The sequence below is a fragment of the Sinocyclocheilus anshuiensis genome, unplaced genomic scaffold (assembly GCF_001515605.1).
Source record: "Sinocyclocheilus anshuiensis isolate Anshui unplaced genomic scaffold, SAMN03320099.WGS_v1.1 scaffold1290, whole genome shotgun sequence".
NCBI classification, from domain to species: Eukaryota; Metazoa; Chordata; class Actinopteri; order Cypriniformes; family Cyprinidae; genus Sinocyclocheilus; species Sinocyclocheilus anshuiensis.
In genome coordinates, this window is record NW_015558599.1 from 212,465 (window position 1) to 223,165 (window position 10,701).

At 36.7% G+C, this 10,701-nt stretch overlaps 2 protein-coding genes across 2 annotated transcripts in view; both read right to left on the reverse strand.

The window, feature by feature from the left end:
- Nucleotides 1-1,027: 1,027 nt before the first annotated feature.
- On the reverse strand, nucleotides 1,028-2,145 carry gpx2 (glutathione peroxidase 2). Its single transcript, XM_016475873.1, has 2 exons — nucleotides 1,868-2,145; nucleotides 1,028-1,640 (listed from the first exon to the last, which is right to left on the reverse strand). The coding sequence occupies exons 1-2, from the start codon at nucleotides 2,087-2,089 to the stop codon at nucleotides 1,287-1,289; spliced, it is 576 nt and encodes a 191-aa protein (XP_016331359.1). The 5' UTR covers nucleotides 2,090-2,145; the 3' UTR covers nucleotides 1,028-1,286.
- A 7,168-nt stretch (nucleotides 2,146-9,313) lies between these two features.
- Nucleotides 9,314-10,701, reverse strand: part of LOC107680103 (C-1-tetrahydrofolate synthase, cytoplasmic-like) — a 9,589-nt gene continuing 8,201 nt past the window's right edge. The window contains exons 14-15 of the mRNA XM_016475872.1: nucleotides 9,921-10,019; nucleotides 9,314-9,828 (exon numbers count right to left, since the gene is read on the reverse strand). Coding sequence (XP_016331358.1) covers nucleotides 9,930-10,019 — 90 coding nt within the window. The 3' untranslated portion in view covers nucleotides 9,314-9,828; nucleotides 9,921-9,929. The remainder of the gene's footprint in view (nucleotides 9,829-9,920; nucleotides 10,020-10,701) is intronic.

Genomic DNA, 10,701 nt, shown 5'->3' on the forward strand with positions numbered 1-10,701 from the left:
ATAGTGGCATAAAAGGGAAGTCGTGGCCTAATGGTTAGCGAGTCTGACTCGTAACCCAAAGGTTGCAAGTTCGAGTCTCCGGTCCGGCAGGGATTGTAGGTGGAGGGTGTGAATGTACAGCGCTCTCTCCCACCTTCAATGCCACGACTGAGGTGCCCTTGAGCAAGGCTCAACCCCAAACTGCTCCCTGGGCGTCGCAGCATAAATGGCTGCCCACTGCTCTGGGTGTGTGTTCACTGCTTTGTGTGTGCTCTTAGGATGGGCTAAACGCAGAGCACTAATTCCTAGTATGGGTAACCATACTTGGCCACATGTCACGTCACTAAAGTCACTAATAACTTGCTTCAGTAAATGCTAACTTGCTAATTGGCAAATGCTTTGATTAGCATAGAAATTGCTGAATAAGTAAGACAATATAGAACCTTAAACATTTATCTGTTCAACCAGACAATGGAAGAATTTTATTTTATTATTTTATTTATTTTTGCTGCTTTACTCAAAGGCCCATCCCTAATCCAAGCCCCCGGCGTATTACAACAAATCGGGGAAAGCAGTTGAAAAGCAGTTGGTGTGTCCACTGATTGGGTAACACCCATTCCATATAGATATACTTTCATGATCTTGTAGTCATCGACAACAAATCGATGTTAGCTCAGTATCCTTTTCTCCACTCATGTGTGCTGTCAGCTTTAATCAAAATTTCAATGTTCTTGAGTCAACATACTTTAAACACTGAAATGTCAATCTCAACCAAGATGATGGTTTGGATGAAAACTCAACATAGTATCAATGTCATCTTGTTATCTGGGAAAGCTATAGGCTAATCTACAGTATACATATGTACTACAGTATATCTCTACTCTTGCTCATGTGACATTCCTCATCATGAACAATGTGAAAGCACATGCAGATGTCACATTAATAAGACAGAGGAGACATTCTGTAAAACAAGTGAAGCAAATTCATGGGATTCCATACTGCCCCAGCACAGAGACATGTCTACTAAGCCAGAACCAACAGTGTGTTGATCAATATTTTATTAAGGTACTTCCATTGCAGAGAATTTGTTAATGGCACCATCCATAATTCTTTCATATTTACAATCTCAAGTGAAACCCTGTTACATTTTGGTGTGTCACTCTCATTAAGTAATATAAAAGAAATTAAGATGATGCCACAATGTTGTTAACATGGAAGATAATGTGAATTAAAAATCATTGTCAATATTGTCACATTGAGTTAACAAATGACTAAATATGAAACATGATCAATTAACTTGTTTTCGATTAGTTCTTGGTCAGTTTCAGTAGTCTTTGAATGTCTGGTGCAATATTGATAGTTTGAAACCTTTTACTGTATCTCTTGAAGGGCTCACCCTCTGGTCCAATAAGAAATTTTTCAAAATTCCATGAAATATCATTCCGACTGATGGGATTCCAGACCAGATATTTAGGGTCCGCCATGAATGACATAGGGTCATCATCTGGATAAGGAAGCTTGTCTTTCAAGTAAGAAAAGACAGGATGTGCATCACTCCCATTTACAACGCACTTCTCAAAAATGGTGAATGCAGGCTTATACCCTTCACCTGGACGTACATATTTCAAGGAATTTAGAATTTCTGCGTCAGAACTGTTCTCCTGGAAAATGAGAAAGACGACAGTATTGGCACAATGCAATAATTATTATGTTAATCCAAATGATGTACAACAGTCCTGCAAAATTCTGAAACACTGGTAACTTATCATGAACATATATATTTATAATTTATGTGACACTGAACCCATGTATGAACTAAATGACATTTGTAGATAAACTACAACTAAATGTAATCGAAACAGTGAGTTGCACGTAATCATTTACAAACCTGGTATCCAAACTGGTTGCAGGGAAAGCCCAGGACCACAAGCCGGTGAGGGTACCTGCTCTGGAGCTCATTAAGCTGGATATAGTCCTGGGTGGTTGTCCCTCAAAATGATGCCACATTCTCAATTAACACCACTCTTCCTCTGAAAATATTGAAATCTATTGTTTCCCCTTCCAGTGTAGTTGCACGCAGATCATAAAACGTCTTCGCTATAAATGTCATTGTTCACTATTGCTCTCCTCGTCACAATGACATTAGCAGTGTCTTTTTCTACTTTAATGTTGACAATACAGGTCACATGATCACATGTATAATGAATATCAGGTGCCTTAGACAGATATGTGATACATCAACCTTTGAGAAGATACCTGTCTCAGAATTTGGAATTAAAGACTGTAGCAATGGAACAATGTAGTTTTTCCTGAACTATTCAATATAGCCATAATTACAAAATTTTAATATTCAAATGGAAAGAGAATTACACAGCCTGCTACAGATTAAATAACACTCCATTAAGCTCTGTAGATATTTTACTAAGCGTATCAGTTTCTGGGCCATGCTTTATTAATAAAGTCTCTGTCTCCATTACCTTGAATGTTATTAAAAATGGATGATTGCACAAGCTAATCATCTTTAGAGTGCCTACACTGTATGTCTAAGATCTTTCATGCAATGTATAGTGTCATTTAAATGCTTATTAACATTTTTTATTAGTACCATTAATTTCTTTGTGGAAGTGTGGTGCAAATATGCATACATGCACAGCTTCATTTTCATGATTTTTTTTGTAGAAATAAGTGCTTACATTCAGCATGCATACGAAACTAACTACCAACTACTGTTGGAGAAAAAGTCTTCTTCTCTTTGCAAAAGGTCTCTCGAAACAAACTTTATTGGAGAAGATAAAGCCGAGACACCTGCAGAACATCTTACAGTATCACTTGTAACCAAAAAGTACTTGGATTCTTTCCAAAACTCATATTTTTCTTTAAAAGTGGCGTGCTGCCAGTATGTCAAAACAACCTATCAAAACAGCTTAACAAAATCAGTTATTTTACTCTAAAAGATTTTAATTTCCTTAAAAAATAAATAAATAAATAAGCATGTTATGACTGCGCAAGCACATTGGCTGGTCTAGCCTGAAAAATAAGCTTTTTAAATGCTATTTGAGCATAACAAACAACATTCATGAGGCAGTTCATTTCCGATTTTGTTGCGGATTTGAAATATGTAACTTAATTGCGAGTTCAGCAAGCAGTTTTTCAGATTTCAGGATTCCCACATTCATTTAGATAGGACTTGCTCTTGAATGAGCTGCCCGGAGGCATTGCAAATATGTCCGGAGAGTGAACAAACTTTCCTTGAAAGGGACTTTCCCATAAGGACCTCCCATAATCAATCACCATGTTCTTTGTTTTATTAACATTCAAACGAAGAAAAAAATCGATCATGGCACAAAATCCTCCATGACCAGAGCATGCCTTAGATCCTGTTTGTGGAGAAGACTCACAATCGCTGAGACATCCACACACTTTATAATATGAATACAGGATAAAACAAAAAGGGTGAAAGACAACAGCCTTGAGGTGAACCAGTGGAACAGAATTGGAAATCAGAATAAACACCATTAATTCTAACACACTGAGGACAGTCTAATAGAACATTGGTTCTTATTAAAGTTACTACAATTATTCAGTGAAGAGCAATGAATGATTCTCTCCTTTTTACTTGCTTGATTAGCATCAAATGACAGCAGCAGGGTTTTTTTATTCCGCTGTCACTTTAAGACTGAATGCATAGATTACTTTCCCAACTGTTTGCGTTCACGTTAACGTTAGACAGCATTTAAGTGAAAACTCACCAAGACAAACATTCTGACATATTTTTGGGTGTTTTTGTCTGTTTAAGCACACACCCAAAGCAGCCTGTGCTTGTCCCCATTTCGCTCCGTCTCGGATTGCCACCTGGGGAACAGAGTCTCTTTTACAGCTCAATACGCTTTTAACTCTTTTTTTAGTTCTAGCACATCCTGTCACATTACATGACTTGACTGATTTGTATGTTGCGTAACTACTGTAGGGCGAAAGCAGTCTGGAAATGGAGTACACTGCATAAAAGGAAAGGAACAGAATATGGCATGGTGTTTTCATAATCGCTGGAAGCCAAAATAAAAAACGAAACTAAAATTCTATTAATCGCACAGCCCTAGTCTTGAAATCAGGGCTCCTCAAATCTTGCCCTGGAGGACCAATGCCCTGCAGAGTTTAGCTCCAACCCTAATCAAACACACCTATCCCTGTTTCCTCAATTATGTTCCTGGGCCTTTTATCATGATAGACTTTTTGCTTTTGTTATTCATGATTTTATATGAATATTTTATATTTATATTTTCATGATCATATAATATTTCAGCTGGAGAGTCCTGTGGTGATCTGAGGAGTAATCCTATAACCGAACCGATTCCTGTCTGCCTCACTGCTGAGTGGTTCGCAATTGTAGCTGTCTAGTTTTGTTTTGAATCTCTGTCTTACTATCATGCGTCACTGTTTAAATGGCTAAAAATTGTCATCACATATCTGAGACTAGCTGATATTGTCTATGAAATTATTCTGACATCACTAGTTTTTTAATCTAATCCACTATTGCTAGCAAAGTGCGTTAGCATTTCGTTAGACTGTTAACTTGTCATTTGTACTTACTGTCTTTGTTTTTCTCTTGCTCCATCTCTTATGAGTCCATAAAGCAACTGTGGTAAGTCAGAATCAACTAAAAATCAAGGTGAATTATAGTATCTTCTCTTGTTATTGTCATTTGCCCTGCTTGCCGCATGTTTAGTGTAGACTTCTCTGTCTGTGTAGCCTTTTCTGTTCGGAGGGATTTACATGTGATAAATGCAGGGAAATACTGTAGGCTGACAGAGAACATTTTTAGATTTTTTATTTTTTTTTACCAACAGAAAAGCCTTTTCAACTCTTTAAAAAAAAACAAAACAACTCCAGGTGTTTTTTTTTCATACAGTAGCTAAATTAACGAAATAAATCATCAACAGGTTCCGATATTTCCTTACAGTAAAAAAAAATAAATAAATAAAAACACCAAACACCTCTGACCTATTCAGAAAAGGCCAATGAAATTGGCAAGTGAAATTTGCATGCGTGGCCACACCCCAGACATCCCATGTTTCACATGCTTCACTCAGTTAGGTTTAGGCTGAGACGACGAGATAGCATCTCAACTCTGTCAGTAGCAGTTCAGAGTTTTGGCATGAGAGACACAACATCTCTTGCTGCGTTCAAGTCCTCCTGGGACGTTCGTACTTACGAGTTGACAAGTCGTAATTACGACGTCAGGTGCGTTCAAGTCAGTTTAGTCGGCACAAGATGGCGGTGTACCTTCTTTTAATAAATTACAAGAAAATACAACAGGGTCTGCATTTTTTTTACTTGGATTTCATTAACTAGCTGCGTAACAAGAACATGACCAGTTTAGGTTTATAGGACAACTAAACTATCAATTTAAACAAAAATTTACCATCAACTACAGAAGTTGCATCCATTGATTCCGCCATGTTTCTCATTGACACGTCCCCAACTCGGAAACTCGGGGCTTAAAGAAAATTTCAAGTTTCCCACTCATAATAACGACTTTGTGGTGGCGTTCATGTGCGTTCAACTCGTAAATACGATCTATCCGACATGACTTGAACGCACCATCTGTTCGACATGAGGGTGAGTAATTAATGACAGAATTTTCATTTTTGGGTGAACTATCCCTTTAAGTCCCAATCTTTTTGATTGATCCATTTAAAGAATCAATTTAAAAGAGTCATTTGTTCATCAGTGTCATTTGTTTGTGAATTGGACTCCACTGATGTGGTTTATTTGTTTTTAAGTGCAGCCAGCAAAGATCGTTGATTATTAGTTGTTTTGGGATTATTTGACAGTATCTAGGACTATGATTCAGTCTGCAAACTTCAAATTTGATTTTTGTGGCCTAAATATCTAATCTTCTCTATGATTTCCTGTCCTCTTGCCATTTTTGTGTGCGAAGATACAGTAGAGGTATATTGCTGCGTTCAAGTCCTCCTGGGACGTCGTAATTACGACATCAGGTGCGTTCAAGTCAGTTTAGTCGGCACAAGATGGCGGTGTACCTTCTTTTAATAAATTACAAGAAAATACAACAGGGTCTGCATTTTTTTTACTTGGATTTCATTAACTAGCTGCGTAACAAGAACATGACCAGTTTAGGTTTATAGGACAACTAAACTATCAATTTAAACAAAAATTTACCATCAACTACAGAAGTTGCATCCATTGATTCCGCCATGTTTCTCATTGACACGTCCCCAACTCGGAAACTCGGGGCTTAAAGAAAATTTCAAGTTTCCCACTCATAATAACGACTTTGTGGTGGCGTTCATGTGCGTTCAACTCGTAAATACGATCTATCCGACATGACTTGAACGCACCATCTGTTCCCTCAATCAGGGAATGAGGGTGACAATAGAAACCAAGACATTCCCTAATGGAGGAAACAGAGATGTTATGTTGGAGTTCTGACACTAGGGGTCACTATAATTAAATGCCACAACTAACTGAACTGTGTTACAAGTCTATGGTTGGCAAATGCTGACAAGCATAGAGTGTCCAATTACCAAATGCACTTCAACCCTTTGTAACCTTCCAATGCCCAGAAAGCATGGCCTCACATCTCCTTCGCCTATAGGAAACGTACCAAAACAATGAAAAGAAGTCACTTTAGCTGTACATAGCCTTTTCTATAAATCCTGAAATAGTTAACCTTTAACAGCTGAGCATACCACAGCTGACCATACCTGGTTAACACTGGGAAACGTTCTCACTCTCTTAGTGAGAAAGGAACACTGGGGAGGTCACATCATACCCAAAGGGGGTGGAAAACATATGAAAAATATATCCCATGGACTTAACAATGGGAAGTACTAATAAGGGAAGTCTCTGTGTTTATGACATTTTACATTTTCAGTTTACTGACATTTTATGCACCAAATCAGGGATCTCCAACCCTGCACTTGGAGAGTTACTTTGGAAGTGTAGTCCCAGAGGCAGTCTGGCGGTCAGCAGTTAAGTGAATTCATTCAACATCGATTTGTGTCAGACATGGACTACTACAATTTAAGATAATTCATAGGCTTCGCTTTTCTAGAAGTAAACTGACGAGAATATTCCCAGAAATTGACTCAACGTGTTCTAGATGTCACAGAGGTGAGGCTGCTTTGGGTCATATGTTTTGGACATGTCCAGGTCTAGGACCATTTTGGTCTGCTGTGTTTCATATATTTATGAAAAGGAGATACAACCGTATCCAGTAATAGCAATATTTGGTGTGACATCTGAGAACCTCTCACAACCACCAGGTCAATCGGGTGCATTGGCTTTCTCTTCTTCGTTGGCCCGACGGCTTATACTCTCACAATGGAAGTCAAACGCCCCACCAACACATATCAAGTGGGTAGAAAGTGTCATGGCATATTTAAAGTTAGAGAAACTCAAATATTCCATGCAAGGCTCCGTTAACAGATTTTTTTTTAAAGTTTGAAGACCTTTCCTAATTGCAAGCTCCCCCCTTACGGTCCTGAAATCTGCAGGACAGTAGTTCTCCAGGAGCAGGAGGTCCTTGTGCTAGACTGATAAACTAGATTGGGGGTTCTCAAACCTGTCCTGGAGGACCCCTAGCCCTGCACATTTTGTATGTCTCCCTTATCAGACACACCCAATTCATGTCTTGCAGTCTCTACTAACGAGCTGATGAGTTGAATCCAGTGTGTTAGATAAAGGAGACATACAAAATGTGCAGGACTAGGGGTCCTCCAGGACAGGTTTGAGAACCACTGAACTAGATGAAACTAGATCAGGGGTGTTCAATTCTGTTCCTGGAGGGCTAATGTCCAGCAGATTTTAGTTCTAACCAGCTCCAACTCGCTTGCCTGGAAGTTTCTAGTGAGACTGATAAGACCTTGATTAGCTGGTTCAGGTGTGTTTAATTAGGGTTGGTGCTAAACACTTCAGGACAGTGGCCCTCCAGGAACAAGTTTGACACCCCTGAATTAGATGTTTCTGACCATTGTGCTTGTGAATCCTCATGTAGGATTTATTTCAATTTTTCTTGAACCATCTCTTTTGATCTTGAATTTAATTTGAACCCACTGCACAATTTCATTGAGCTCTGGGTTGAAATGCTCTTTCAACAATTCCACACAACAGTGCACAAATTATTTACAAGACTGTATGTTTGACTTCCAAGAGAGCTCAGTAATTTACCTCAAATGTTGCTCAAAAAGATTTCACATTATTTGTCCCAAGACTGGGATTGACTATCAAATGGTGGGACTGTTTCTCACATGCCTGCCATCCTTTTTCATTCCGTACAAGGCTCCAACTTGTACTGAATTAGATTCTCTACCGCAAAAACACATTTTAATTTAGATAAATTGAGAGTCATGCTTGGCTATTAAGGATAATTTACTAAGTTCAGGAACAAGCAGTACAATTAACGGTGTAACAGGTGGACTTAACATTCACACCCAAAGTTGAACCACACTAGACTGCCCACTATACATATCATAAATGTTCATATACAACAGTTCACTTTTAAATGTCACTCTACAAAAGTGCACGTCATTTTGTGAAACGCTTAAGTGAAAGGAGTTTTTTTTTTTATATGACATTACTGAAGAGAATACTCTTTTGGAGAATGGACTGTGACTGGAGAGACCACTAATCTGAGGGTGCATGTGTGTTTCCGGTCTTCAATTAGTAAACTGCATAATTTGTGGTTTCATGTGAAAACCACTAAACATAAAATAGCAGACACTCCTGGTTTCACTTGTTTTGCTGTTACCATGGCTATGTAATAAATAGCATTCGAAATATAAAAAATCTGTTCACAATTTAGGATCTTCAATGTCTTGTCATAGGGAAGCAAAAAGTATAGATATTCAATGTTGGAACTTGTTTACACTATCGTTTACATTCTTGTCAAGGTATTACAGAATTTATATTTTTAATATCTGACAGCAGCAGTCATTCAGACCAAACAGCTAGGCATATTTTAAGAGAAGCAAAAATCCATGCAACATTTTTTTTTCAACATCAGAATTTTAGATAAAAATATAGGCTATATAAATATGTAAGAAAAACTGAATGTTAGATCCTTCAAATGTCTTTGTGTCAAAATTAAACTTACTGAATCTCAAATGATCTTAGCACTTAATTTAGGTAACTAGAAGTACTAAAGTGAGAAAAAAAAAAAAAAAAGGTATGAAATCTCTTCCTTGAATGTTTCTACTAGATAGTAATGAGACTAAATAGAAAGTAACTGGAGACTTTTTGTAAATCTATTTCTTCTCAGATTTTTCATGTAAGAAAAATGTCCCAAATCAGAAACTGGCATTACAAACACAGATTAAGTAGACTGTATCTGAGGCTCAGTTACAATTTATTTGAATTTTGTATTCACAAGGTAAATGCATTCAAACAGAATCAAAAATATGTATCTGACAAATGTTAGTATAGACTTATTCACTCAAAGTCAGTTTTTACTCTCGTTTGGCACATGAAAAGTGAAAAAAAGGTTGATAGAAACCCTATAGATTGAAAACCGTTATTAAAAAATAGCACAATTATTAATCTGCAAAATTAGTTATTACAAATATATTTGGATTAGATCATGTAATGGACAATTTCTTTTTTTTTTCTTTCTTTTTTTGCTCAGTGTAGTAGTGTAGGGTAGTGTAGTTTAATAAATATATTTCTTAGAAATTTTCATTAGGAAAATAGACAAATGTTATAGATCAGAATATATCAAAAGTTATGACAGCACATCTGTCCTGTTAGAAATAACAACCTCTGATCTGAGAGGAAGACTGAGGTCTTTAATCCAGTGAAGGAATTCTTTGTGGACTGCCAAAAACTGTAATCTTAAACGAGAAAATAATTAATTACAGCTGTCTTAAAACATGTAAAAGATACAGGCACAATGCATTACATTTAAATAACAGATTAATACATACCCCCAAAAATTAAAAAAGTCCATGAACCTCTTCACTCTCAGTGTCAAGATCTATATCATAGAAACATGGACGAGTAGGAAGGCCAGGAATAGTCGGCATCTGCAAAAATAAATAAATAATAATGAAAGTAAGAACATTTATTTTACATGATACCAATCACAATTACTACTCTTTTTTTTTTTTTTTACATAACTGCTGATTCTTTCTGGAATGAATGAATGGAAGAATGAATACAAGTTATTTCAACAATCAGGAAAATCCTTTTGTGTTATTTTTTCCAATTATTTTAAAATAAAAGAAATAGCAGTATACTTACTATGTAAAAACTAGTGTTGTTTTTGGCGGCCTGTTTTAATTTTAGTTTTAGTCTAGTCTTTGTGTGAAGCTGTCATTTTAGTTTTTATTAGTTTTAGTCACGTTCATACTCTTTTTAGTCTAGTCAAGTTTTAGTCAACTAAAAAAGTCCGAGCATTTTAGTCTTATTTTAGTCAGAATTATCCATGACTATTTTCGTCTAGTTTTAGTCGACGAAAACTGATGACATTTTAATCTAGTTTTAGTCGACGAAAACTGATGACATTTAGTCTAGTTTTAGTCAATGAAAATTGTATTTTAGTCTCTTTTTAGTAATGCAATTGTATTTAACCCAGTCAATATAGTATAAGTACCTAGTAGTATAGACGAAACCAAAATTTTCTTTTAGCCAAACCCATTTCAAACAAGGTTATCTTATTATATTATTGTTACCTTATAGACTCAAGAATACATCCATTCCAGACAC